At 36.7% G+C, this 27920-nt stretch overlaps 2 protein-coding genes across 2 annotated transcripts in view; one reads left to right on the plus strand and one right to left on the minus strand.

Annotated features, from left to right (window-relative positions):
* The window catches only part of Tmlh (Trimethyllysine hydroxylase), a 67319-nt gene that overhangs the window by 25221 nt on the left and 14178 nt on the right, over positions 1–27920 (minus strand). The window lies entirely within an intron of this gene.
* On the plus strand, positions 1421–27843 carry LOC138709627 (toll-like receptor 2). Its single transcript, XM_069840531.1, has 5 exons — positions 1421–2356; positions 14650–14978; positions 19678–20827; positions 25077–25266; positions 27425–27843. The coding sequence occupies exons 1-5, from the start codon at positions 1800–1802 to the stop codon at positions 27662–27664; spliced, it is 2466 nt and encodes an 821-aa protein (XP_069696632.1). The 5' UTR covers positions 1421–1799; the 3' UTR covers positions 27665–27843.

Consider the following 27920-nt stretch of genomic DNA (forward strand, 5'->3'; position numbering starts at 1 on the left):
CTATCTCCTTCCCCGGGGGTGGGGGGGGGGGAAGATCTGAACTGAACACTGCAACCAAGTCCATGTGTTCTGCATTCCTTCCAAGTTACAAAGCCAGGACGCGAATAGTAGCATATGCACATTGTTGATTTTTTTTAATATGCCCTCGGTTATTTAAACGCTGCTGTATTGTATTGTATTGTATTTTATTTTATTTATTAACATTCCATGGTATTCATACATTGCTTTACAGCTAGAATATGGAACAAGTCAAAAAACTTAATACTATTATAAAGTCTTAATTTACAATCACAGTTTAGTTGAAATATATATATAGACGAGGTTTACAATATAGTCTACTAGTACAACACAAAGTTTTAGTATCAATTTCATGAAGCGTTATTGAATGTCATGAATTGACCTACAGAATAGAAGGCGTGAGAAATTAGGTACTTCTTTAATTTGGCCCTAAATAATTTTATGTTTTGAGTTTCATTTTTTATATCGATAGGGAGGCTATTAAAAATGTTTAGTGCCATATAACGCACTCCTTTTTGATACCACGATAGACTTGCCGATGGAGTATGAAAGTCATTTTTTGACGTGTATTTATGCTGTGAACTGTTGAATTAGTTACAAAGTTTTCACGATTACATACGAGGAAGATTATTAATGAAAAGATATACTGACAAGCCTTGGGCATTATTTGTAGTTTTTTGAAAATAGTCCTACAAGATTCCCTAGATTTGGCACCTACTATTATTCTAATTACTCTTTTTTTGTAATCGAAATATATTGTTACTATCTGTGGAATTTCCCCAGAATATTATTCCAAAACTCATTACCGAGTGGAAGTATGCAAAGTATATTGTTTTTAAGGTATTGATATTTACTATCTTTTGCATAGATCTAATAGCAAAACAAGCTGAATTTAGTTTGGGGGTATTTCTTTAATATGATTTTTCCAATTTAACACATCGATTTTTAAGCCAAGAAATTTGGTTGTTGTTGTTTCTGATAGGGATCTATTGTTAATTATTGCGCTAGAAATTTGCGACGTTGAATTTGCACAGGATTTAAATTGAATTATGTTATGTTATGTTGTATCAACTACCAGGTTATTTAGCGTCGATGGGATTGCTGATAGTGAGATGATATTTGGCGGGGTGAGGCCAAGGATTCACCATAGATTACCTGACACTTGCCTTACGGTTGGTAAAAACTTCGGAAAAACCTAACCAGATAATCAGCCCAAGTGGGAATCGAACCCGCGCGCAAGCAAGAGCCTTAGCTGAGGTGACTCTTGCTACTTTTACGATTTACTCTCATCCAAATGGGAAATCACAAGAATATTCAGTAAACGGCATTGAAAGGACAAAGAACGGTCCAATCCAGCGTCTGTTTTCCTTGTCTGTTTTCATTCTCTCCTTTCAACGTAAGGATACATGTCTGCCGTAGAAGTAGGCCGAGTGATTGTTAATCGTGACGTAATACTGCTTGTGTTTTTCCCGTGTCGTCACGCAAAAGAATAATTGGCATCCTGTTTCCTTGGCCATCTCCGTGTGACAGCATTTTGAACACATCTTCGGTGAGAGATGGAAGAAAACATTTAACGAGCTGTGCATTTTGTGTATCGCATAGAATAGTCTACTGTTCACTGAGTGGTCGTAGTTCAAGGTGAATTACCTAATGTAATAGCGTATCATTCGTCGATCGGGACTGGAGGAAGAAAGTGTTGGAAATTCAGTGTGAGAGTTTTATTGTAATTATAGGCCTGTGTTTACGAATGATCTTCAAAGGAGTTTCGTTTTAAATCGACCATGGATATCAGCATGGCGATGCCTTGGCCATCTAGTTCAACAACGAGGTGTGTTACACTCGTACATAACCTCTGTATCGCCATCCTGCTCACAGCATCTGCATGGCCGTCAGCCACTGGAAATGACTTCACGTGTGGCAGCATCACAGAAACGGAATTGAGTCCGTACAAACATTGTGCGTATGATTTGAACAGTGAACGGTCTGTGATATGCGAGATGCAGAATGTGATTGTTGATACCGTGTCTATAAAATACTTATTCTATCTCCATATAAGATTTAATTTTACTATAATTGATAAATATGGAACCAACGATGCAGCATATGACACTGCAAACAACAGCTCTGAAGACGTCTCGTTTTGCTTGGGTTTATCTAGTGTTCACGTTAGCAAGGTATACGGCAGAGACCCCTGGAAGAATGCAACCCTGGGCCTGCTTCCAAAATTGGGAGTGATATTTATTGATGAGATCAAGAAAGGATACGTGCATGCGACATTCAATTCGAGTATTCCCGTAGCGTTCTTGGATTTGAATAGGGAATGTTGGTTGAAAGAGAGGTAAGTACATAAATTAATATTGTGTATTTATACAGTGGCTGTTTACTGAATGTGACTGAGTGGTCAGACATTCGGCGTGTTAGGGTACGTACACGTTGGAGCAACGATAAACTATAAAAGAAACGATCTAGCGACGCTTTGGTATTATCAAAGAATCAAGTGTTCATATCGGAGCAACGAGGACGCGGGAAGCGAACATTTTGATTTATCAGTAGAAGATATTCTGTGCATCCATTTAATGAAAGAAGATATGTAGGAAATATCAGCTGCTAAGTTCAAGGTTAACATAACTTAAATACGTACAAAATTAAACCCGTTTCTCATCCCAAAGATAGTATAAATTCGTTGTATTGTGATTGGTTCTTGTGATCACATAACATATGACGAATAAATACACAACTGATCAATTTGCCAATATCTACAATAATATTAATTTAATATGCCGAAATAATAATAAATCGATTAATATTCGGATATATTGATAACCACCGGTAATTATATAGATTAATATTGTCTTAATCAGAGATCATATAAACGACAAGAGCGAAGAAAATGGAACTTTGCTTTTTCGTCGGTTTTATCGTGTAGGCCTATCTTCGCTTTCATCGTTACCCCAATATGCATACCTCAATGACAATGCATGCTTCAATTGCCTCTGATATAGCATCACTGCTTCTTTTATCGTGTATCTTCGCTTTTATCGTTACTCCAATATGCACACCTCAATGACAATGCATGCTTCAATTCTCTCTGATATAGCATCACTGCTTCTTTTATCGTGTATCTTCGCTTTTATCGTTACTCCAATATGCACACCTCAATGATAATGCATGCTTCAATTCTCTCTGATATAGCATCACTGCTTCTTTTATCGTGTATCTTCGCTTTTATCGTTACTCCAATATGCACATCTCAATGACAATGCATGCTTCAATTCTCTCTGATATAGCATCACTGCTTCTTTTATCGTGTATCTTCGCTTTTATCGTTACTCCAATATGCACACCTCAATGACAATGCATGCTTCAATTCTCTCTGATATAGCATCACTGCTTCTTTTATCGTGTATCTTCGCTTTTATCGTTACTCCAATATGCACACCTCAATGACAATGCATGCTTCAATTCTCTCTGATATAGCATCGCTGCTTCTTTTATCGTGTATCTTCGCTTTTATCGTTACTCCAATATGCACACCTCAATGACAATGCATGCTTCAATTCTCCCTGATATAGCATCACTGCTTCTTTTATCGTTTATCGTCGCTCCAACGTGTACGTACCCTTACGCAGGCGGTCAGGGTTCGAGTACCGGTCTGGCTTGGGATTTTTCATGTGAAAAGGTTGTAATCGGGGTTCTTCCATTTCTGCACATTAGGCATCTACATTATTCCGTCAACATTTCTCCATTCCAAAGCATTCCAAAGTTGGTTACGTACGGAGAAGACTTGCCTAGGGAAGTGTGGGCAGAGAACCTTAGTGTAGTCAGCCGGTGTGACTTGGGAATGTTCCTGGCTTGGGGGTTAGCGCAAGGTCATAGTACCCTCAATTCAGAGGTGAGGCAAACCAAAGTTGAAGTTGTTAGATGACGTTTGTTGTGGTTGTAAATAGTTCCAGCGCGTACAGTCTTAGAAAAAAGTTTTGTCGCAGAAAGGAGGCAGTGCGCATGCACCTGGTTCACAAGAGAACGACTAGTTGAGGTAATAAAATTAGTTTTGTTTCGTTGTATGTCTGATCATGCGCAGTGTCTCCTTTCTGGGGCTTATAAACTATCTGTGCGACATAACTTTTATCTAAGACTATGTAGTCACTCCTTTGCCCTTAGCTTTATTTTCGTCTCCACATAAGACTATTTTACCACTAATATTTCTATACCGATATATCTTTAGAAATGAAGATATTTGTGCATTGTTCGTTGACAGTCTCTTATTTAAGTTAGAGTTAGTGCAGTTGAATTGTAAGTAATGCATAAAAAAAAAAAAATTAGAAATTTCCTTCCGTTGCTTCTCAAGAAGAATTTAGTGCAGTCGCTCTTGATGCATCATTTTGATTACTGTGACACTCTCTACACTGACCTTAACATGAGACTGATAGACTACAGCGTGTTCATAATGCATGCGTTCGATTTATTTGCAACCTCCGTACATCTGACCGTATCACACCTTCACTGAATATGCTGTCCTGGGCCCGTCTCAAAGAGCGAAGAACTATTCACTCACTTTACTCTTCAATATTCTTCAAACCTCTAACCCTAGCTACTTAGCTTCTCGTTTTCAACATTTGTCCTCATATCACGAAATAGATACTCGCTCACAACACCATATCACACTCTCCATTCCTAAACACAGAACATCCTTCTACTCTTCATCTTTCACGGTCTCTTCAGCTCATCTCTGGAACTCTCTACCACAACATGTCAGAGACCGTCGGACATTGTCTAGTTTCAAAAATAAATTAAAATTACACTTTTTGAATTAGATTCCTTTCAGTTATAAGCCCTCTTCTCTGCCATAGTTTTGTAAAAATATAGGCTATATATTTCTTTTTCCTTCCTTTCCCCTTTTAGTTCTCTTTATCAGTCGATTAATTTATTATCATAGCCTTTTTATCGTGAATTTTATTTAATTTTCGTATTTCTTTTCTTTTTATTACTATTTTATTACATTCCATTTTGATATATTCTTCCTTACGTTTTTCCATATTAACCATTTGTACTAAATGAGTTGCTTTCACTATATTCCAATGTATTTTACTTTCTTTTTTTTTATTATGGTATTATTTTCATGTTGTTTAGTGTCGATTTTATTATGCTATTATTATTATTATTATTATTATTATTATTATTATTATTATTATTATTATTATTTATAATATGTTAGTATTCTGTTCTCTAACTTTTTGTTAAATTTTCACTGATTGTATACTTTGTGACCTGGTAGAGTGTAAGAGAAGGCCCTATGGCCTTAACTCTGCCAGTATAAATAAAGAATTACTATTATTAAAATTCTTACATAGGTACTTCTTAACGTATTATTTCAGCATTAAAAGTATGTTATTACTGTGTACTGTGAATTCGTAATGTTCGGTATTATTATTATTATTATTATTATTATTATTATTATTATTATTATTATTAACTTGTTTTATAATATACGAGAATATTCTGAAGAAAAATGATAATAGGCCTTTAATCCCCCCCTCCCATTCCTTGGTAAAGTAGTAAACCATGTTGTAGCTCTTCTTCATATTGAAGTCGAAGTCTTACAAACTGGTTAATTTTTCCTGCAATGTATGTTTGTGTATTCGGCATATAAGTTTACCGTTTTTCCTTGAGTCCATCGAGGCGAGTGGATCCCCGGACTGAATGTGATGACGCAATACGAACGCGATCTGCGAAGGTAACTACAGTACAGTCTGGTGTAGGTTGAAGCGCGTGATGGAGGTAAAGGCAATAAAATTGTTCATGAACAAGCTCGGCGTATAGTTTACATTTGCTACGTTTCTATGGAGTATTCAAATCGATTTGTTACTCTATCAGGCGCGTGGGGACACTTATAATCTAATATGAAATAACATTTGATCAAGGCCGTGACTAAACGTCGGTTTCTATAAGTTACTAAAGCGAGAGAGAAATGTAACATTTTTTCCCTAGGGGGAAAATGTACTGCTCTCCCTAGAGGAGATCGTTCTTCGAATTGCGTATCTGAACAATCAGCGACGAACCTGTATCGTCAATGTCGTTGATTTTCAAATTCGTCAACTCGTCTGAACGACATGCACCAGCTATTCAAAAAACCAAAAGTCACTATTACCCAAATGCCAACAATATTACCTCTAGCCTACATGTTTTGCAGCGATCTAACCTAATTTATAATATACTAATTACCTTAACCAACAAATACACGTCGTCAACAAGGAAGTTTGAACATCATCCCTGGACAATACTTCAGATTTTCTTGCATGATACGCAACTGAATTCCTCTTTAACAATGCAATAATTTTTCCATATTTACTAATGTCAATGTTAACATTTACCATTAAACAAGATCTTAACATAGAATGTTGTGCCCATTTCTTCTTTTGAAAATTAAAATACATATTTTAGAATTTATTGTTGTATCGAAATTATTTCCGATGTGGCAAAAGGACGAATATACATATTTAGACCAAAATCTTACGTAAATTGTATCAATTATAAGCCAACTAGTGGCTTGTGCAGCAAATGCTGCTGCAAACTAAGTTCGTTAGACGTTCAAATAAAAATGTTTCAGATTTATTTTCAATGAAGAATACTTGTCTTTTTGACAGATAGTTATTTGCTTCCATAATAATGAAACATACTCCCTCTGAATGGATTTTTTTAGGCCAAATACTTTTTCTTGAACCTATCCAACTTCAGTTTTTGAGTTTCAACGCGAAAACGCAAGTATCAATGTCAGGACGATAGCAGTAGCTATTTCAGGTCATTGTGGATTGTAGGCAAAAGTTAAAAAAAATGTCAGGTTTGCTAAGCTTTCGAACAATAGCATTTTCGTATAGCTGCTGCATGTAGAACTTGAAATGTAGAGCGTAAAATCATTTTATCCTACTAAGAGATCTTGCTGAAATGATCTGGAGACTACAAAATTTTCTAGGCCTCTTATTTTATCAGTAAGTAATACCTTTTTATCTTTCCTTAGGAACTGTAATTTTTGCGCTCTCTCGAGCCAATACTGAAGGAAATGACACATATCAATATCTACACTACACCGCCATTACTTACTTACTGGCTTTTAAGGAACCCGGAGGTTCATTGCCGCCCTCACATAAGTCCGCCATTGGTCCCTATCCTGAGCTACACCGCCATTAAAAAGACCCAACCCCACTGGGTTAATTAGTATAAAAATATTTGATTTTTAATAACAATATTATTATCTTAAGTTTTGTAGTTATATATAGCAGTCACTCAGTAAATTATAGAAATGAAGATCTAAATTAAGATATTCTCTACATTTACTTACATAACCTGAAAACGTTTCACTTTCATGTCATCAATATAGCATCAATATTATGTACAATTAATGAAGAATAGACGCATCATGATATTAACTATAATAATATTTAATTTCTAATGGTAATAATGTCATCAAACCACCTTAAGTTTCGTAGATTTGAATATCCAATACACAGCTGTACTCAGAAAATTATACACTGCAGAATCAGTTTTTAATAACAAATTGAATTGAGCTCTAAATATGTCGGCAATCCTGCAGGTCGTGTAATGACCTATTGTTTATTGTAGTGTGTGTTTTGTTCTGAAATTCAATCAAGTCGGCAGTGATTCAACAAAATTAGTTCTCAAAACTGACAACAGATAGATTTTGGAAAATAGGAAAATTATGTAGGAAAATTGACATTTCACTGAAAACTACTACTTTTCCGAAAAACTTTGGATGCCAGGCATGAAAATGAGGGGTCACTCATTAAAATCCGTTCAGCCGTTTTCCCGTAATTTCCATTACCAGTTCAAATTATATATATATATAGATATTAAATAAACAATTCTCGTGACGTCATTGTTATAGCAACCTCATAAACATGCATTGTTAGTAGAGGCGCCATTTTCAAACCATGGCTTTTAATTTACGCATATTATATGACTCTTGTAGAGATATTGAAAGTTGCATAGATGTCTGTGTCGCCCACAAATTATTGCCCAGCAAAGAAAATAAGAAGCGTATTGATTGTGGTGCCGAAGGAAAAGTGGTGTGGCAGAAGAGAAATAAGTATAAAAATGTGCCGTATTGCTTGAAGTGCAGTAGTTGTCACAAAGAAAGTGCAATTCTTTCGCTCTTCCCGTGAAATACACCAACAAGGCATTTTCTGAATACATTTGTACATTCTTCAATAAACACCATTCTTTAAAACGAGTGTATGCACTTATCTTCTGGGTTTTTTCGTCAGTAAACCAGAAACTGACTCACTAGCAGCATACGTTATTCCTTTTAGCTCTTCAAAACTATCCATTTTGCATTGCACATACAAATTCTAACAATATAAACAGAAGAACGCTGCTATGAATTTTTTCTATGCATCAGTGCATATGCCCTCACATTCACAGCTGTCATTTAGCTCCAGTAGCATATTCCTTAGTATCATCTCCTCTTCTGTTAACAACGCCGTATTCAACAGCAAATCTTATGCACTTTATTCTCCTTCCTCCTACTATCACTCCTCCCATGTTCTGAAAACAGTTCTTTACTAAATCCTCCAAGTAGATGTGTTGAACAGGGTAGGTGATAAAGGGCATCCTTGACGTACTCCTCTCCCAATTTCACTTCCTTTTGACATGTTTTTCTCCTATCCTGACTTTAACTCGTTTCATATAAAGATTATTGAACAGTCTTATCTCTTTCCAATCCAAACCAATTTTCTTTAGGATTCCCATCAACTTATTCTAATCCACTCTGTCAAACGTCTTTTCTACATACAGTACACTTCTTTATTCTTCTCTAGGTATCTTTCACCGATTGTCCGTAGCAGTTCAGTTGCATCTGTCGTACCTTTTCCCTTCCTGACGCCAAACTGCTCTTCTTCCAACTGTTCTTCCATCTTAGAATATACACGTCGAGTATTCGCAAGGGAATCTTCGCCGAGTGCGATATGAGACTGATAGTCTTGAACTCCTTAAATTTATGGTACTTAAATATACGGCAATAAAAAAAATATATATGATATTTAGACAATATTCCATAGTGACAATGCTTCAGGACGCGCGTGCTAGATGCTTAGTGCTTCAGTTGTTCTCAACGGACTGTACCGCGGACTGACCGTGGCCTCCGGACAGACACGTTCGTTAGATGGCGCTCCAGGCACGGACTTAATAAATACCTGCGCTTCCAGGTTGCAAAGTCCTCTCGCCTCGGTCGACTAACTCAGACTTTCAAGAGGTGCAACCACAGATATAGAGCATTTAGACTGGCTAAGGGCCGCATTCATAAGCGAGACTTTGGATGAAGACTTCTCAAAATCGAGTTTCGTAGTAAAGTTTAACTTTGTGCGAGATCGTGCATATTTGCTTGTTTTCCGCACAGAACCAATACGCGGTAAGTGTGAAATACCACATTCAGTATTCCCAACGTAGCACACATAACAATTTCCCTCTTCTTACCGCTTAAGCGCGACATTCATTTTACTGCTTTAAGCTTTTAACATATTATTTTTAGAGACGTTTAACATAGTAATAATTATAAATTGGAAACTTACCACTGCAATTTCACCTAAATTGCAATGTTAATGATTGTTTTTAAATATTTGCAAAAATTAAGTAAAGTCTACTACTCCTCGAAACTTATTGCATTCCTGATACAAGTAACATCAAGGAATCCGTGAAAAAATCAACGATATTTCAGATGCCGATGTTATTACTGCAATATGTTATATAAATAATATTGTTAAAATATTAAAATGAAAAATAAATCATTACATAACCTTACCGTTTGTTTTAAGTTCGCATTTATAGACTGGGGGGGGGGGGGGAAGACAGACGTATATCACGGCCTGCTGGAGTATAGTAAACACAGAAAACATTTTACAGCAACAATGTTGAAGAAAGATATTTTGGTGTTCCGAAGTTGGCGTCATTAAACAGAAACCAACATGGAGATTTCATTGCAACTAATTAGAAATTCGTCTTTTAGGTATGTAATAAACGATCTTCGCACAAAATAATGTACGATACACGAGCGGTATGTTTGTTTTCATGTTCTCGGAAATTAAAAAAGCTCAACTACGTTTCGCTTTTTCAATCTTTTCCTCGACCATGGAAACGTCAACATACCGCTCTTGTAACGTATATTACTATTGTTAAAAGTTCTATTCATAGACAATACTTCTGAGACTTAGACTTTGACTTCGATAAGTCGAGATTTGACGATCTTGTTCTAATGTTGGCAATAAAAATCACTGCCTTCTAAATGAATTAAATTAATAGATAGTTGAAATAGAGTAGGCATTGCCACAATCAAAGCCATCTTTTGAGTCACAAATCAATGAAACAATTGAACATCGGTACATGTTGAGCGATTTTTAACCGTTCTTGCAGCTTTGCATAAGAATAATAAATTATTCGAGGGCTTATTGTGAAACTAACGTAAGTACAAAAATTGACATTTTTAGGTCTTTACACCAATCGATAATAATTTGTTCTTCTACTTGGCCATAAAAAATCGTAACTCAGTTCGAACAGTCTTGTATATAACACAATTCGTAAATACAAAACATGATGATAGACTTCATATGAAATAGTATTGCCTGTTAAGAATTTTGTTGTGAATAAAACATCGATTGTAGTTACATTAGTTTCACATTAAGCTCTCAAATTATTTCATTGTAAAATAATTTTATTCTGAAGATATAGAAGTTAAGAAGATGCCACCAATGACAGACTATGAAAGACATATTATCCTGCTGTCAGATGGCATAGTTATTCCCTGCTTGTCTGCAGAAAGCATTATTATGACGACAGCAGGATTGTAAATTAACTGCATATCCAACTGTATAACCTATTCTTTATAGAATTAAATAGTCAACATCAATATTAAGCTATCAATCCTTACCGATACCTGTAGCGTAAAATCGCGATGAAACAAATTGTATTATTTATTGGTGGAACAGACAACCCTTTTTGATTATTCATCAATAAAAGTTGAAACATGATGAGGTATTTATTACTGTCTGTTTATCAAATCTGTACCTTGATTTGAATTTATAATCTATAATAATACGCTGAGGAACATGAGCAGCTTTAATAATCTCCTGGATGTCCTCAATATTCTCGGAAAATTCAACAATTTTCCTAATATCAGCCATTTTCCTTATGTTCACGAACGAAAGTCAAAGTCGAAATCTAGATTTTCGGCGATTTCGAAGGAAAGTCACGATTGAAGTTTACTTTCGTCAAAGTGTCGACTGTGAATAGGAAAATGGTGACTTTGTACTTTCCAAAGTCAACTTTAGTCCAAAGTCTCGTCTATGAATACGACCCTAAGTCCCTATTTACACTTGCTATTTGTAGCGCAACATCAAGCGCTTTCTGTCGGCTATATGTAGCATCACCGTTTACACTTGGCAGATTTCTCGTCTGCTACTCGAGGCTAGTTGTTGAGCTCGAGCAACGTATGAATGATGATGTGGTGAGCCTTTTAAATGAACAGAATGGATTTTAACAATAAAAAGTAGCTGTTTTAGCTTCTGCAGCTTCAAGTGTTTTGTTAACTTGCACTAATGAAAAGAGAGAGAGAGAGATAGACTGGGAAAGGAGATGGAGGTCCAGAAGGCAGGAGAAAGGGTTATTCCATGTTCTCAGTAAAGATTTCAAACTGGAACAAAATTGTCCAATAGATATTTATTATATTAAAATGAATTGAAAGTTTAATTTTTTTTTCTTGCATATTGACTTCTGATGTTCTTTATTTTTGTTTTGATGTCGGAGGGAATAGTATTGGGACGAACTGACTCCAAATTTTTACAAATAAACTCCAGTGCATTTTCCCTCCGAATCCTATTGTGATAGTCCTTATTTCTGATGTCATAAAAGTATGGAAATTCCTCGTAAAGCTTGATTAATTTCATTACTTGGTTTTTGTTCCACTCTGACATGATGCTACAAAGCGCGCGGAAAGAGAGAAACAGCTGATTAAAAGTTGTCTGCTACTGCTTTTCCGAACCATGTTCGGGTCCTGTCGCGTCAATTCGGCTGGCCTACCTAGGAAATGTCGCACAGAAATAGAAACAGCTTCTACTCAACAGATGTCGAAAGGAAAGGAACGAAATCCGCACTGCGCATGCGCCTGCGCTGTAAGTTGAACGACAAATAGCTAGTGTAAATAGGGACTAAGAGATGTCGAGCGCCGAAGCCTGGCCTTGCGGCCAGCCGCCATCTTAAGATACCACAGCGTGAATAATATTATACAGAATGTTACAAGATTCCATATTTTGAGAGAAGTAGTATGTACGAAAACAAGAAAAAACAGTAACAAACTTGGTCCTAAAACTCATACCTTAAGAGCTATTAGCTTTTGTTCATATTGTTACTGTGAAATGCAAAGATGTTGTTTACAAATGAAGCTGGTTTCACGAGAGATGGGATTGTTGATCTTCATAATAAATATGTGCGAGATGATGAAAATCCTCTCGCAGTTGAAGAAGCAAGACATCAGCACCGATTTTCAATTAATATTTAGGCAGGAATTATTGGCGATACATTAATATCAAACAGATTGAATGGTGCAATGTATCATCATTTCATAGTAAAAGAATTGTCTGTCTTGCTGAGGAAGTGTCATACCTTCAAAGGCTAGAGATGTGGTTTATGCATGATAGGGCACCGGCCCATTTTCACAGAAATGTCCGAGAACACCTAACACAGACATTTAATGGGCGATGGATTGGTCGGGGAGGTCCAGTACGTTGGCCTGCTCGTTCCCCTGACCTTAATTCTTTGAATTTTTTTGTGGGGACACTTGAAGGCTTTTGTGTATGCAACCCCCATCAATGATGTACAAGCACTACAGGAGCGCGTCATCGATGCCTGCCAGCACATCCGAGACCAACCAGGAGTGTGTTTCCCTAAGACGTAGGGCAGAAGGATGCATTACTATGAATGAACATAATTAACATTCAGCGTGGTGAACAAGTGCTCATATCTCTTAAGGTGTGAGTCTTAGGACCCATGCGTGTTAGACTTTTTTTTCTTGTTCTGATGCATATTGCTTCTCTCAAAACATGGAATACTTTTTTAACCCTGTATACATCATGATGACGATATAATAATGTTTTATGGCAACCCAATAACATTACGTAATGCATCGTACAGAAAAATAATAGAGTTCTGAATCTTATGGCCTTTATTTATTATTGCAGTATTGATGAGATTTCCTGTTGGATTAAACTTCAACAGTTCAGAACTACACAATCAACCTAAAATCTCCTTGTATCCTGCCTATGGTGGAATGTGGAATATGGGTTTTTATGAATATAATAATAATAATAATAATCATAATAATCATAATAATAATAATAATAATAATAATACTTACTTACTGGCTTTTAAAGAACCCGGAGGTTCATTGCCGCCCTCACATAAGCCCGCCATCGGTCCCTATCCTGAGCAAAATTAATCCATTCTCTATCATCATATCCCACCTCCCTCAAACCCATTTTAATATTATCTTCCCATCTACGTCTCGGCCTCCCTAAAGGTCTTTTTCCCTTCGGCCTCCCAACTAACACTCTATATGCATTTCTGGATTCCCCATACGTGCTACATGCCCTGCCCGTCTCAAACGTCTGGATTTAATGTTCCTAATTATGTCAGGTGAAGAATACAATGCGTGCAGTTCTGTGTTGTGTAACTTTCTCCATTCTCCTGTAACTTCATCCCTCTTAGCCCCAAATATTTTCCTAAGAATCTTATCCTCAAACACCCGTAGTCTCTGTTCCTCTCTCAAAGTAATAATAATAATAATAATAATAATAATAATAATAATAATAATAATAATAATAATAAAATTTTCGAGAAGCGCCGTGAAACTATTTAATTTACGATTGAACACTTATAAAATCACAGAATATGGCAAAATTCCAACGGAAACTCGTGTTTACTATAGCATTACAAACAATCCGACCTTGAGACAGTTATGAACATTCATTCGCGAAGATGGTTAGTTTCACTCTAAAGCAAAGCATTTTCTCGATGTAAACGTTATTTTACATTCGAATCAATTAGTCATGGGTGTGCGGAATTTATTCTGATATTTCCTGATGAATTGCCTCCTTCCAGAACTGCAGTTCAAGATAATGTGCAAAAATGTCAATTTAGTGGTTCAGTGCAAAACAAACCACGTAAGAAAACGTACAGTTTTAACAGAAGAAAAACAAACAGTCAGAACGAGAGGATAAGACAGAATTTAATCGGTGATTATGGTGGTGATAGTATGATAATGGTGATTACAACAACCATAGAAGAAGTTTTTTATGTTGCATTAAAGTCATGGATATGCTTATGAATCCGATATGGCATACATGTTTATTCGTTAAAAAACGTAGCCCTAATAGGTGGAGATCAGAAATCTGCTGACTTCATGCCACTGTAATTCTGCCGTATATTCACGTAGAGTCATGTAGAAAAGGAAAGTGTAAATGCAGTGTTAGGATGAACTTCAGCAAAAACTCCCTGCAACATTTCTGCGCAATCCTGTTGTTGATCCCACCTATTGATGTAGTGGACGAAAATTAATTGATCGTTTATTTACAGGACTTCATCGAGTTGCTTGAAAACAGTTCGGCTGTCGGAGGACGTAAGGAATCCTACAAAGAAGAAGTTCACTTACGATCTAGACTTTTGGAATGACGTGAAACATATGTACATGAGAACTCTACAAGGGAGGATATCTGTCAATTTCGATATTTCTCCATCACTTACTCTGTTCTTAACTGCAGTCTTTGAAAACGCTTTTGAAGAATGGAACCTGGTGGAGTGCACATTAAACGGAGGCCGTTTCACTAGGGGTCCTCCTTTCTCTTACATGCCGGGTCTGAAAGCTCTGACCCTGAAGAGGAACGACATTTCTGACATCAAACCAGGTAAAATACTTTCGTCATGTATGCAGGTGATACATACTTAACTAATATGTAGTTAGCAAACGAAAATATGAAGTTTTGTGTCTTCACATTTGCGCTGCTATTGGCACGGACCAAAATTTACTTGACTGAACTTCTAGTATACAGTATAATGATCTGTTTGCCTCTCCATTCTCTCACCGCCATTCTAGAGATGATGGATGCATTATTATTTATTGCAGAGAACTAGGGTGAATGTTACTTATGTCCCGCCCACTATAGGAGACATAGGCCAGTTTTACATTAATCCTAAACATATTTAGTATAACTTGTTGCTTGTGGGCCATCCCAAACCCCGACCTCCACCTGTAAGAGCGCCAGTCCTTACATACCCGTCAGTCAAGGCCTACTGACAAATAAAAGCAATTGACAATAGATATCTCAGTCATGACAACCTCATAAAATATCCTATCAATTGAATAATCGATCTTGCTACGTACAACATAATTATATTATATTATTATATTATTACCCATTTCAGCCAGTACTGACGACCACTGCAAAATACGACAATTTGGTCCAGGGAGCATTCTCTTTTCGCACAAGGTTGATTTATGTAACATGGTTCTATTAGTCTTTTAAATACCGGTACATTCTTTAATAAATCACTGAAAATCAAATGTGAATATAAAGGATGTGGAGTGAGTACGAAATTATTATTATTTTTAGCGCATCGTTTTTACGTAAATAACGACAAATAAAAACTAACATGCCACATATTTTAAGAAATACAGGAAACAAGCATGAATAATATTCACCATTCTTAATGATCTTGGGGTAGAAAAAAACGTATGGAATAGAAATTAAATACAATTAATGTGCGTGTAATAAACAATTTTATTCTTCACCTGACATAATTAGGAACTTAAAATCCAGACGTTTGAGATGGGCAGGGCATGTAGCATGTACGGGCGAATCCAGAAATGCTTATAGAGTGTTAGTTGGGAGACCGGAGGGAAAAAGACCTTTAGGGAGGCCGAGACGTAGATGGGAGGATAATATTAAAATGGATTTGAGGGAGGTGGGATATGATGATAGAGACTGGATTAATCTTGCACAGAATAGGGACCGATGGCGGGCTTATGTGAGGGCGGCAATGAACCTTCGAGTCCCTTAAAAGCCATTTGTACGTAAGTAAGTAAGTAATAAACAATTAGCAAACCATCTTCGATTAATCATTTCAAAACAACGTGAATATAGCGTGGATTGTGTAGGAAAATAATTTCTTATATGTTGCTCCCAATGTGCATCATTGTTAACTTATGAAAACAAATGAAAATTAACATGGCATATAAACACTATTTGAAGAAAGATAGGAGATATTAAGTAATATTCATCGTTCTTAATGATCTTTAGGTGGAAAATAACAATGAAATATGTATAAAATAGAAATTACATACAGGTGAGCATATAAAAAACAGTAAGTAGAATCATATCTGATTAATAAGCTTAAATTACTCCAGGTTTAGTGTAAGAGTGGCCTATATCTAACGATGTCTCCCAGCAAATTACTTAATTCATAAAAACAAAAAAATCGTGTTAGAAGATTGAATTTCTGTATTTTCTCTGAAACTTTCCAAATATCTGTAGGCAATCTTTTACATTAGATTGCCGAAAATTGGTTTATAGCTCAACATTGGCAGTGATAAAAGTGTGAAATATTCGTTCAGTGGGCGGTGGATACTCTACATTGACCATAACTAGTTTGTTGACAATGATTATAAGTGTAACACTGTCTGGTAGCCTATAATGAGAACTGAGAAGTCCCACGCAGGGAAGTCGTAAGCATCGAGCCTGGACTCGCGTTACGGAATGAGCGGTGGCATTTTCTCATGAAATTTCGTCCATCGTTGAATCTGGGAAACTATGATAGCGAAATCTGGTTGTGCGTACCAGCTGTAACCAGTGATATATTTGTAAACAAAAAGTGCCCTGGCTCTGTGATTTCGGTAGTACCAATAGCACTTGTCTTCATCATCATCACCATCATCATCATCATCATCATCATCATCATCATCACCATCATCATCATCACCACCACCACTCATCATCATCATCATCATCATTATCATCATCACCACCACCACCACCACCACCGCCACTACCATCATTTCCGCAGATATACTTATGGAATTTGAGACAAAAAAAAACGATGTACGGTGCACTTCGCCTGTCCTGTGATAAACCGGTTTGAACAATACAAATTTATGGTTGAAATGCGCAGAAGCATTGTCTCGCGTGAAACTTTTTTACGTTCATTCTTGTAGTGAGAGGAACATTTATTTATAGTTTATAAGTCATAGTTTGTTACTTGTTTATGTTATTTAGTTATTCGGAGTGTCAAAGGATAGATCTTAAAGTGTTGGCCTACGTGGTAGTCAATAATTTCGTGAACCGACTAGCGTGGGGCGATGCTGTGTAGTGTGTCCTACAATGCATGTCACTTTTATATTGCTCGTCAACGATAGTCTACGCGTGTGGTTTGTGAACAACGTTAGCTTAGTTAAAATGTGTTACAATGGTAGTCATTAACTATATTGTACAGTGAAACTTCCCAATAGCGGACACCGCCGGGGAAAAATTAAATGTCCGTTATTGAGAAGTGTCCGCTATTTAGAAAATCGTTAGTATGTATACAGTACATTACCATTTTTCATACATATTCAACACTGTATTTTACAGTACAGTACAGTAGACAGTGAGATTGTTTTCAGTATTCATCCAGAGAGAAATCGTACCAGTAAATGTTTTGTAAATGAAATAAACATCAGTCACTGTACCACTTCACCTTACACAAAGAAATCTAGAATTGCATTCTCAGTGTATGATTTTAAAATAACATCCTTGTTTTTCAAAATTTCACTAATCTGAGTTTTTCCCACATTAAACTTTGTGGCCAGCTCACGAACACTTAATTTCTCCTTCTCACTATGCTTTACAATATCCACTTTCTCTTTTAGTGGCAAACTTTTACGTTTTTGTGACATTTCTAATGTGACTGTACTTCCGAACACTCAACTTGACAAACTAAGAAAGTACGGACTGCTCACGTACAGTATCACAACTAACAACTGTGCTGCTTACCTTCAATAAAGTACAAGAACGTTCAAATGCACGATAATGATTGTTGCAAAGAATTCCGTTAGAATTCCGTTTAATTTTACAACCGCCTTTTTCTTTTTTTTCTTTCACGCTGTCCGTTACTTGGAAATTTTAATTGTTGTTGGGAGATACATTTCAGTGTCCGCGTCCGTTATTGAGAATGTCCGCTATTTGGAAGAATTTTATCATAAGGACAAATGTTCTTTCGCAGGAGAATTTTTAAAGTCCGCTATTGAGAGGAGTCCGCTATTGGGAAGTGTCCGTTAAGGGAAGTTTCACTGTATTAGCTTGTAGCCTGTGAAAAAATGCGCGGGAATTGAAGGAACTGAAAAGAACTTTTTCCAATAATTTTGTCGACGCTGGCAGATATGCAGTGTGTTTGGAAGAGATCGCTTTAAATGATCTGTAGAAGTAAGTAATGAACGAAATTAGTGAGTATGCTTCGTAGGCCAAATAGCAATATTGAATTTCACTGTAACATATATGTTGTTGTTGTTGTTTTCTAATGCCAGGCGTTTGACAATAAAGTCATTTGACCTCTTGCACTCCAATATTTTTCATAGATATTATCATGACCAGCCACTGAAGCACAGATTTTGAGGTGTTCCGAATCCATTTCTTGGTTTGAGTTGCATAATGGGCAGTTAGGGGACTGATATATTCCAATTATATGCAGGTGTCTGGCCAAACAATCATGGCCTGTTGCCAATCTAAATGCAGCTACAGACGATTTGCGTGGTAAATCGGGAATTAACTGTGGATTTTGATGCAGAGAGTTCCATTTTTTCCCTTGGGATTGAGGTATCAAATTTTGTTTGTTGAAGTCTAAGTATGTAGATTTAATAAATCTCTTCACAGAGTAATACGTAGATTTAGTAACAGGTCTGTAAGTAGCAGTGCTGCCCTTCTTTGCTAAAGCATCCGCATTCTCGTTTCCCAGGATTCCACAGTGGGATGGTATCCATTGGAATACAATTCTTTTATTGAGTGATATTAATTGAGAGAGCATTTTAGTTATTTCTGCTGTTTGAGATGAAGGTGTGTGTTTAGAGACGATTGATAGAATAGCTGCTTTGGAGTCTGACAATATAACTGCATTCTTAAATTTATTGATGTGGCATAGAAGATTCCTGAGACATTCACTTATTGCAATGATTTCACCATCAAAACTTGTTGTTCCATATCCAAGAGATCTATAAAGTGAGAAGAGACAGCACGTAACACCTGCACCGGCACCTTGTTCTCTGGAGATCAAGGATCCGTCGGCGTATAAATGAAGCCAGTTTTGTGGAGGGTACCTAATATTAATTGTCTCTAAAGACAATTGTTTCAGTATTTCAGTGTTTACTTCTGATTTCAGTATTTCTTGTTTTAAATTTAGATTATATTCTATATTTAATAGAGTTAAAGGGTTTGGTTTAATTTGTAAGTTTTCTTTTAAATTCGGGATATTGATTTTCTGTTTTAATTCCTGAACCATGGATATGAAACTTTTTTGAGTTTTCAATCTACAGAGAGGACATATATGTGGCACTTATGTATATTGTTTGGTGGTTTATAGATATGTTCTCTCGTATCCCCAATGTGGAGCGCCTGATCCTGGCTAACAATCTCATCAAGAAATTCCCAGACGGGTTCCAGAACCTCTCCAACCTGAGCTATCTGGATATTTCCGGCAACCCACTCGTGGCAGTCGGAAGTCCCGGAGGTCTGATGGAGCAGCTGGCACATCTCTGCAGCTTGCAGCACCTGAACTTAGCTTACACTCCGTTGAAAAGCTCGCGAGACCTTCGCCCTCTGTTGGCCAACGAGTCCTGTGTGCGCCTGCTTAGCCTGAACCTCAGCCACACAGGAATAAATGTTCTGGACGATGAAGATGTGTTTCGGTACCAAACATCGCTGAGAGACGTGGACCTTTCTCATAACCACTTGACGAAACTTCCACCTGGTCTCTTTCGTTACAACGAGAATTTAACAACCCTAGACCTGTCCTCTAATTCCTTCAGCGTAGGACCTATGTTGGATTTGGGCCCTCACAAAGTTCTTGAAATGTTAAACTTGGCTAACAATAGGCTTGGCAGCCCCAGTAACATCACTAAGTCAGGATATATCGATTTATTGGACTTGTCAAATAACACCATTTCTCAGTGGAATGACGTGCACATATTCAAACGTGTTCATGATGTCCAAGACTCTGTGCAATTGCCAGCAGTGCTTTATAGCGCAATGCCTTGGGTACAACGCCTCAACTTGTCGAGTAACAGGATCATTACAGTAACAGAAAGCATGGGCAAATCGACTGAAAATTTGAGTGCGATTGATTTGGGTGGAAATCCTTTCGACTGCACCAATTGCCATACACCAGAGTTTCAGGAATGGTTGCATAGTGTTTCGAGAATGGATATCTTAAATTCTGGAACGATGGATAGACTCGTATGTTCTCTACCTTCATCAGAGCGCAATAAACCTATAATTGAAGTGAGTGAAGATATCATAGAGGATTGTGAAGGACGTTCCGAAGGTGTGAACTTGTATCTAACTGTCGGCATTCCTCTCGGAATAATATTTCTTGTGATGGTTGTAAGTGGAATCGCGATGTACAGACTCCGCTTTGAAATCACGTACATTCTGCATCTCTTCGCTGTGAAGAAGAACGCGAAAAACAAACGGACTATAGAAGACTATGAGTACGACGCCTTCATATGTTTCAGGTACGATATCACCATAATATCACAGTCTAGTATATACAGTCGCGAAGCTTGGGGTGATATTTTTGCATTTCTCGCGATAGTTGCTAGCCGCTTGGAGCGCTGTGTGTACTAGGAACAATAGACTGTGTCACTGCCATCGTGACCTAATACAGGCCGTAAGGCAGACCATGTGACTCGCTTAACCCGATCACGAAGAGCGGCGTTTCAACCATATAAATTAATTGGAATGCATTAAAAGTAACATATATTTCTCTAAAATGTAGTGTAATTGCATTAATAAAATTTAAAACAATGATTAGGAGACACTTCAGACATAATTCCTTGCGAGTTAAGATGTAATACTATTTTTGGTGTGAAAATTACGTTATTCGTATGTGTAATAGACCTACCTGCCTTTATTTCGATTAAATATTGCGAAATTATTGTACATTCATTTATGCACGATTCAATAATTTTCAGTTGCACCGCACGGATATTTAGATATGTTGAAATTATAGGTTATGTTTACTGTCCCAGTTGCCCCTTTCTGTCTAATTTCAGTGGTCTCCAATGCCCTGCCATTCATATGGAAATATTATAGGTTATGTTTACTATATCTTATATTCCTAAATTCGCAATTATGCATTATAGTTAAGCATAATGTCATGTATGATACTCCGCACATTCCATTTGTCTATATTTTAATACTACAATTGAGTATTGAATTATTGTATTTATCTACTACCTAAGAGACGAAGAAACAATCGTACGTACACTAATTTCATAAGAGTGGTATGATAAATTTTCTGTCTTTATCAAGGAAGGTAGATGTGCTATATTAAAATCACAATATAAATTCTTTTTTATTAAACCTCAAAATAACTGCCATTCTAAACTTACAATGTTGATGGGAAAAGATTATGTTAACATGTAAAATTATCTTCACATTAATATAACACAGTTTTCTAATTATTTCTGCAACATATTATGCAACAAGAAGTAAAGGGAACTTATGGACACATTACACTAAATAAAACTTAATATGATACGCAATAATGTTATAATATAATAATTCACTGAGCTCCATACACTGAAATAGAAAACCCGAACATACATTACGGCCTGGTCTAGATCGAAAAGGCATTGACTGTGATGTATTTCGCATTGTTGTGAAAAGTTGTTTAAACTGTGAAATGTTCGTTATCGGTTGTAATAACTGTAAATGGCTAAAATACAATCATTTGAATAAAAATATATGAGACAAGGATACGTTTGTAGCACTATAAATGCTAAGAAAAAGAGGTCAGAGTTATCCTTCCGAAAGACCCAGGAAGGTGAGTTTATAAAATATAATACAGAGTGATTTATATAGAACTGACACATTTCTTTCATTAATTGTTTCAAAGCGAATTGTGCTACTTATTATACTTAAAATGTAGAGGAATTTTGGGAGATTATTTACCTCTATAGCAAATGTTGTCCGGCGTTGTCAAATCCGGAGATCTCGGTGGCCACAGGTTCCTGGAAATTATTCGGTCGTCACATAACCGGATAAATGGAACCATGTTTCATCTGTGTGAACCATGTGATGGACAATATGGCAGGATTTTGCACAATGAACGTCTGAAAACCAACAGCAGAATATTCTGGAGTTTCGATTCCTTGTCACTAGATGCGCAGATGTTTATGTTTTATTCCTATTGTTGGCAGCTGTTTTCGACATTTTGTGTCAACGTGAAAATGCAGTACACATTAAATCAACGACTCTTCCTTGTGAAGCAATACTGGATTACGAATTCAATTACAGCTACTCAAATGGCATACCAGAGAGAATTTGGTGTTCGCAATCCTCCCAAAAGAAACACAATACTGGGACTGGTAAACAAATTGGAAACAACTGGATCTCTGGTGAGTGAAAAGGGTAAGCATCATTCATCTAGGCTTCCGGTTGTTGTTGACGTAAGAGCACGACTGGAGCAGTCACCCAAAAAATCATTACGACGTTTGTCGCAGGAGACAGGGTACACCTACCCAATGTGTCAGAGAGCCTAAAGCCATATAGGTTACGGTTGTCCATCAGCTACAGAAACCAGATAAGGATAAAAGATTGAATTATTGTCGTTGGTGTCAGACGTTCATTGTGCAAAATCCTGCCATATTGTCCATCACATGGTTCACAGATGAAGCATGGTTCCATTTATCCGGTTATGTGACGACCGAATAATTTCCAGGAACCTGTGGCCACCGAGGTCTCCGGATTTGACAACGCCGGACAACATTTGCTATAGAGGTAAATAATCTCCCAAAATTTCTCTACATTTTAGGTATAATAAGTTGTCGCTAGCACAATTCGTTTTGAAACAATTAATGAAAGAAATGTGTCAGTTCTATATAAATCACTCTGTATATACTTTATGAAAATAATATATAAAACCTTATGTATTTCGTATTTCAATACTGGAAGGAAGGTGTTAATTTTTCAAATGAACACGATATCGAAAGTACAATACATTTTATCGTCTGCTAGGGCAAGAGTCTGTGATGAGGCGATATTAGCGATCCTGGTGGCTAGCAACGGATGCATATTTCAACGGTCTATGTTTGCATATTTAGTAAGTATTGACCTTCGCAACTGTATATACTAAACTGTGGTAATATGCAACTCAAGTTTGAAAATTACGATCCGTCCAGAGATTCAAAGTTTAAAGTTATTCTGAGCAGCCTCCCCATCGTTAATTATTTTTTCTTACCGTTCGGCATATTGTAGTTCTCTTTGCTTGATAATCATACGTCATTCATTCCTAGTAGAAATTCATTTCTATATTACTTTCTACCTTAAACATGTATTCAGAAGAGGTAGGGTAACTTGGCTCTTTTTTTTTTTTTAGATAATTATAACTTCTTCACAGCGTTTCGAAGGTTGATTATACCTTCGTTTTCAGATGAATAAAAGACACGGTTGCCAACTAGCCGGTATTTCATCGGCTCGGCCGGATATTTTGACGGGTTTCAATATAAGACCGATGTCGGCTCTATTTCTGGCTGGTAACTTTATAAAATGATGTATGGTAAGACTTCCCTGTGTTAAATTTCAACGTACCTCGTTAACATGTTTCGACCTATTTATGGGTCATCTTCAGAACTGATCGTTGTTGGTCTTGGCGCCACTTGTCCTGTGAGGGTGTGTTCCTGTGATATAGTGTAGAGTCAAAGAGTGTGTGTGTTTTGAAGTTGAGTTGTGTGTTGAGAATTTCGTTGGGGTGTGTTTTTGTGTGTCTGTATATTTCATTAATAGGTAGAAACATGTTAACAAGGTACATTGAAATTTAACACGGGAAAGTCTTACCATGCATATTCCGAAGTGATACAGTGTTAAAAGTTGTGTATTATAAAATGAGTTTGAGGTTTTGTGATAACAGCTTTTATCAAATAAGCTAAGAGGGATTTTTCCCTTTTTGTGGGATATTTTAACGTTTAATCCCTGATCATATATATCAGATTAGCCATTCCCATGTCATAAATTGCCAACATATAAAAGAGAACGGTCGAAAATGAACTTTTGATAAAGATCGCTAGATGGAAGAGTAGTTGCAAGCTCCATGGAGTAATACTTATTCCATGTTGAATCTTTCGTACACTAATTTTAACGCTTGAATATAAATAATTGATTAAATGGTGATCTTACTCGTGTTAATTATGTACATAATTAACACGAGTAAGATAGCCATTTAATCAATTATTAATACTTATTACTCCACGGAAAAACAATATAATTTGAGCTCGCCAATATTAAATTCCCTTAACCAAATTACATAATAGTATATTATCAAACAAGTTTATAATGTTATAATTTATGACATGAGTCAATTTTGACGAATGCAATAACTGTAAAACATTATAAATGTGTTTCATATTTTATTTTTTGCATGATAGTATTATAAAAGAACATAATAAAGAAATAACGTCAGAGTTGTAATGATGGGTAGTTTGATATCATGGTCTATGAAGAAAGAGGTTGCTATGACAACATTGACGTATTAAATATTATTGCACTGGCATATCGTTTCATAATGTTGACTTTGACATTTCAGTTGGCAGGGTAATATTTTACTGGCAATTTACTCCGCTTACATACTCATTATAGTCTATATTGAAGGATATGCAGTCAACCACTGCATGTATAAGAATATGATGTTGACCCTCTCATCCAAAATGTGAGAGGTTTACGTCTTACATGTGTATCGGTGATCAATTTGTATTTTTGTTTTAGTGGTAAAGATCGTCCCTGGGTGATCGGTAAACTTTTACCTAAATTGGAAAACGGACCAGAAAAGTTTCGCATTTGTATGCACGAGAGAGACTTCGTTTTGGGGTCTTACATTAGCCAGAACATTGTGAGTTCGATGCATGGCAGCAGGCATACCATTATGGTACTCACCAAGAACTTCGTGGAGAGTCAGGTAAGGCTAAACTTCTGTTTAAGGAATTTACCCTACTCGTATTGGTGATTTAACAGCTGTTATCAGTATTCCAAGAAGTAACATATTTCCGAACAAACTTAGGTGATTAATTGAAAAAGAATAAAGAAGCACGAAATACTTTAATAAAAGTCATGTTTATAATCACACTTTCATCACAGTGATAAATATTCTGAAAAAAATTTCACCGAAAAAATTTGTTATTGAAGTTTTTATTTTCATTAGCTTACCGATTCAGTTCATGTTTGCAATCACACGGACTTCGAAGATTTTATGTTTGGGGCATATTACCAAATACCTTACTATAATAATACCGGACAGCTGTATACTATACTAAAAGCCAGGTTATGAACCGACTAAACAGGAAGTAGTTGGATTTGCGAGAGGAAAGTGCGGGTTAGAGGGGTAGCCTGTGTAGCGATGACACGTTGAGTGTGGGGGATGGAGGGGAGAACGAGAACGGAGCTTTTCATTGGACCTCGCGTGAAAATATCGTCTGCTAACGAAAATCTGGCAACGGAATCACGGAGACAGTGTAGCCAGTTCATTTGCAATACCACGTGCATTACGAGTCGCATTTCGTACCAGCGTCATTAGCTCGTGCTTTCTTAAAAACAGTAATTTTAATTACTAATATTTTAGATAGTGTTATCGAGAACTATATACAGTAGTTATTTTAAACATATCGGTGACAAACGCTGAACACGCTTTGAATCTCGCGCCACTATGTGGCAACAGAGCTCAGAAACAGCGTATTTCGAATCTCACCGGTCCGGTGGCATCAATAACGTCACGTTGCAGCGAAATAAGGAACAAAACTGCTGGAAGGATCGATGGCTGTCATGGCTACTGTACAAGTTGTTGTCTCTGCTAAGCTAGCAAAATTTTGCGAAATTTTCGTACTCCCATCTCGTTCAAAGAAAAGATAGCATAAACAATTTATTTCTTGAACCGGTAGTAATAACGGGTCCGTTGACAAGTTCGCTCATAAGCCATTAACATATTGTTTTTACGTTGTGCTCATTACAAACAATACAGCAGAACACACCGCCATGACACAACAGTGCACGATGTCATTCGTCTGCTAATTCCCGCCCTATACAAGAACCAATCAGATTCACTGATGGCGGCTGATGGAGACTGCCACCACCTCTGCAAGCTGATGGCACCGGTGCGACACCGGTGGAGCATCAATGACGTCATCGGTGGAATTCGGAACACCGTGATGCCATCGGATTGCTCACCGGTGAGATTCGGGGTTAAACGAGCGTTGAGCGGATTCTGCCGATTTTGGAATAGACACCGACGCACTTAGGTTAGGTTAGGTTAGGTTAGTTTAGGCTTTTATTATCCCGTCAAGATGAAGATGAAAGCGATTGAGTGTGATTTTTTGTTTTCTATGTTGGCAGTTCAATAACGTCGGTGTCTATTCCAAAATCGGCGGAATCCGCTCAACGCTCGTTTCACCAGATTCGGAATACGCTCAAAGAGAGCAACAGAACGTTGCTTCCGGTTTAGTCGGTTCATAACCTGGCTTTTAGTATAGCAGCATTGGCGTGAGTGCGAAATATCGCGGACCTGACATCTAGCGGAGGGGAATGGAATTACGTCCACATATACAAATAGCGGGATTCGGACTACTGTTTAAAACGTGTTACTAATGTGAAGTAATATATGAAACGCTTAAGAAATGTTGAATAATATTTAATGTAAAATTATTATCTTATATCAAAGATGCATATTATGAGAAATATTGCATACTTCATATTACTTTCCGTAATTAATTGTTACATATTTTTTCTTTGCTTTAGTGAGACAAAATAAATTCTGATATTAGGAATGAATTTACAATAATGCTTTATATACGCATTGCTGACAACTGCAAAGATAAAATTGATAGTAATCTGATGCTTGTGATAATTAGTAAAGGTATGTGGACAACAATAAAACTTAATTTGATAAAACCTTAAAATTTCCGATACATTTTAACTTCTATTCATTTATTAGGTCTAGATAAAAAGCCAATTTGTATTTTTCTATCAACACAAAGACGAAGGAATTAGGCCTACTAAAGAATGTTGTTGACTCACGTTTTTTCTGTAATGAATAAGGAATGAAGTACATGTCATTTTCCTTCCAGTGGTGTCGCTATGAACTGGAGATCGCCAACCATAAACTCTTCGAAAACAATCACAATTTCTTAATCCTCCTGGAATATGAACGCCTCGATCGCAATAAGTTGCCGAAACACCTTAAGTACCTTATGACCACTCGGACTTACTTGGAATGGCCTGAAGACGAAAATGAAGAAGAAGAAGCCTGGAAAAGGCTCCAGGAGGCGTTGGGACCCAGCATTGATTCTACTACAGAAATGTCGTGAAATCTTGTGTACGCTTAACCTATTGTTCATGTTTTAGTTATAATCCATTGAAGTTGTTTGCCATTTAAATATGTATGTCACTATTGTACTTGTATTCATTGAGGCTGATTGAGTGGAAGAGAAGGCCTTATGGCCTTAACTCCGCACAGCGAAAATAAAACATTCTATTATTATTATTATTATTATTATTATTATTATTATTATTATTATTATTATTATTATTGACCAGATATTTTGTATTCGACAGATAATGGAG

Source organism: Periplaneta americana, chromosome 11 (assembly GCF_040183065.1).
Source record: "Periplaneta americana isolate PAMFEO1 chromosome 11, P.americana_PAMFEO1_priV1, whole genome shotgun sequence".
Taxonomy (NCBI): Eukaryota; Metazoa; Arthropoda; class Insecta; order Blattodea; family Blattidae; genus Periplaneta; species Periplaneta americana.

Coding starts and splice junctions, on each gene's coding strand:
- LOC138709627 (XM_069840531.1), top strand. CDS start 1,800: ATGGATATCAGCATGGCGATGCCTTGGCCATCTAGTTCAACAACGAGG. Junction 14,979..19,677: donor CATTTCTGACATCAAACCAG/GTAAAATACTTT, acceptor GGTGGTTTATAG/ATATGTTCTCTCGTATCCCC. Junction 25,267..27,424: donor AGAACTTCGTGGAGAGTCAG/GTAAGGCTAAAC, acceptor TTTTCCTTCCAG/TGGTGTCGCTATGAACTGGA.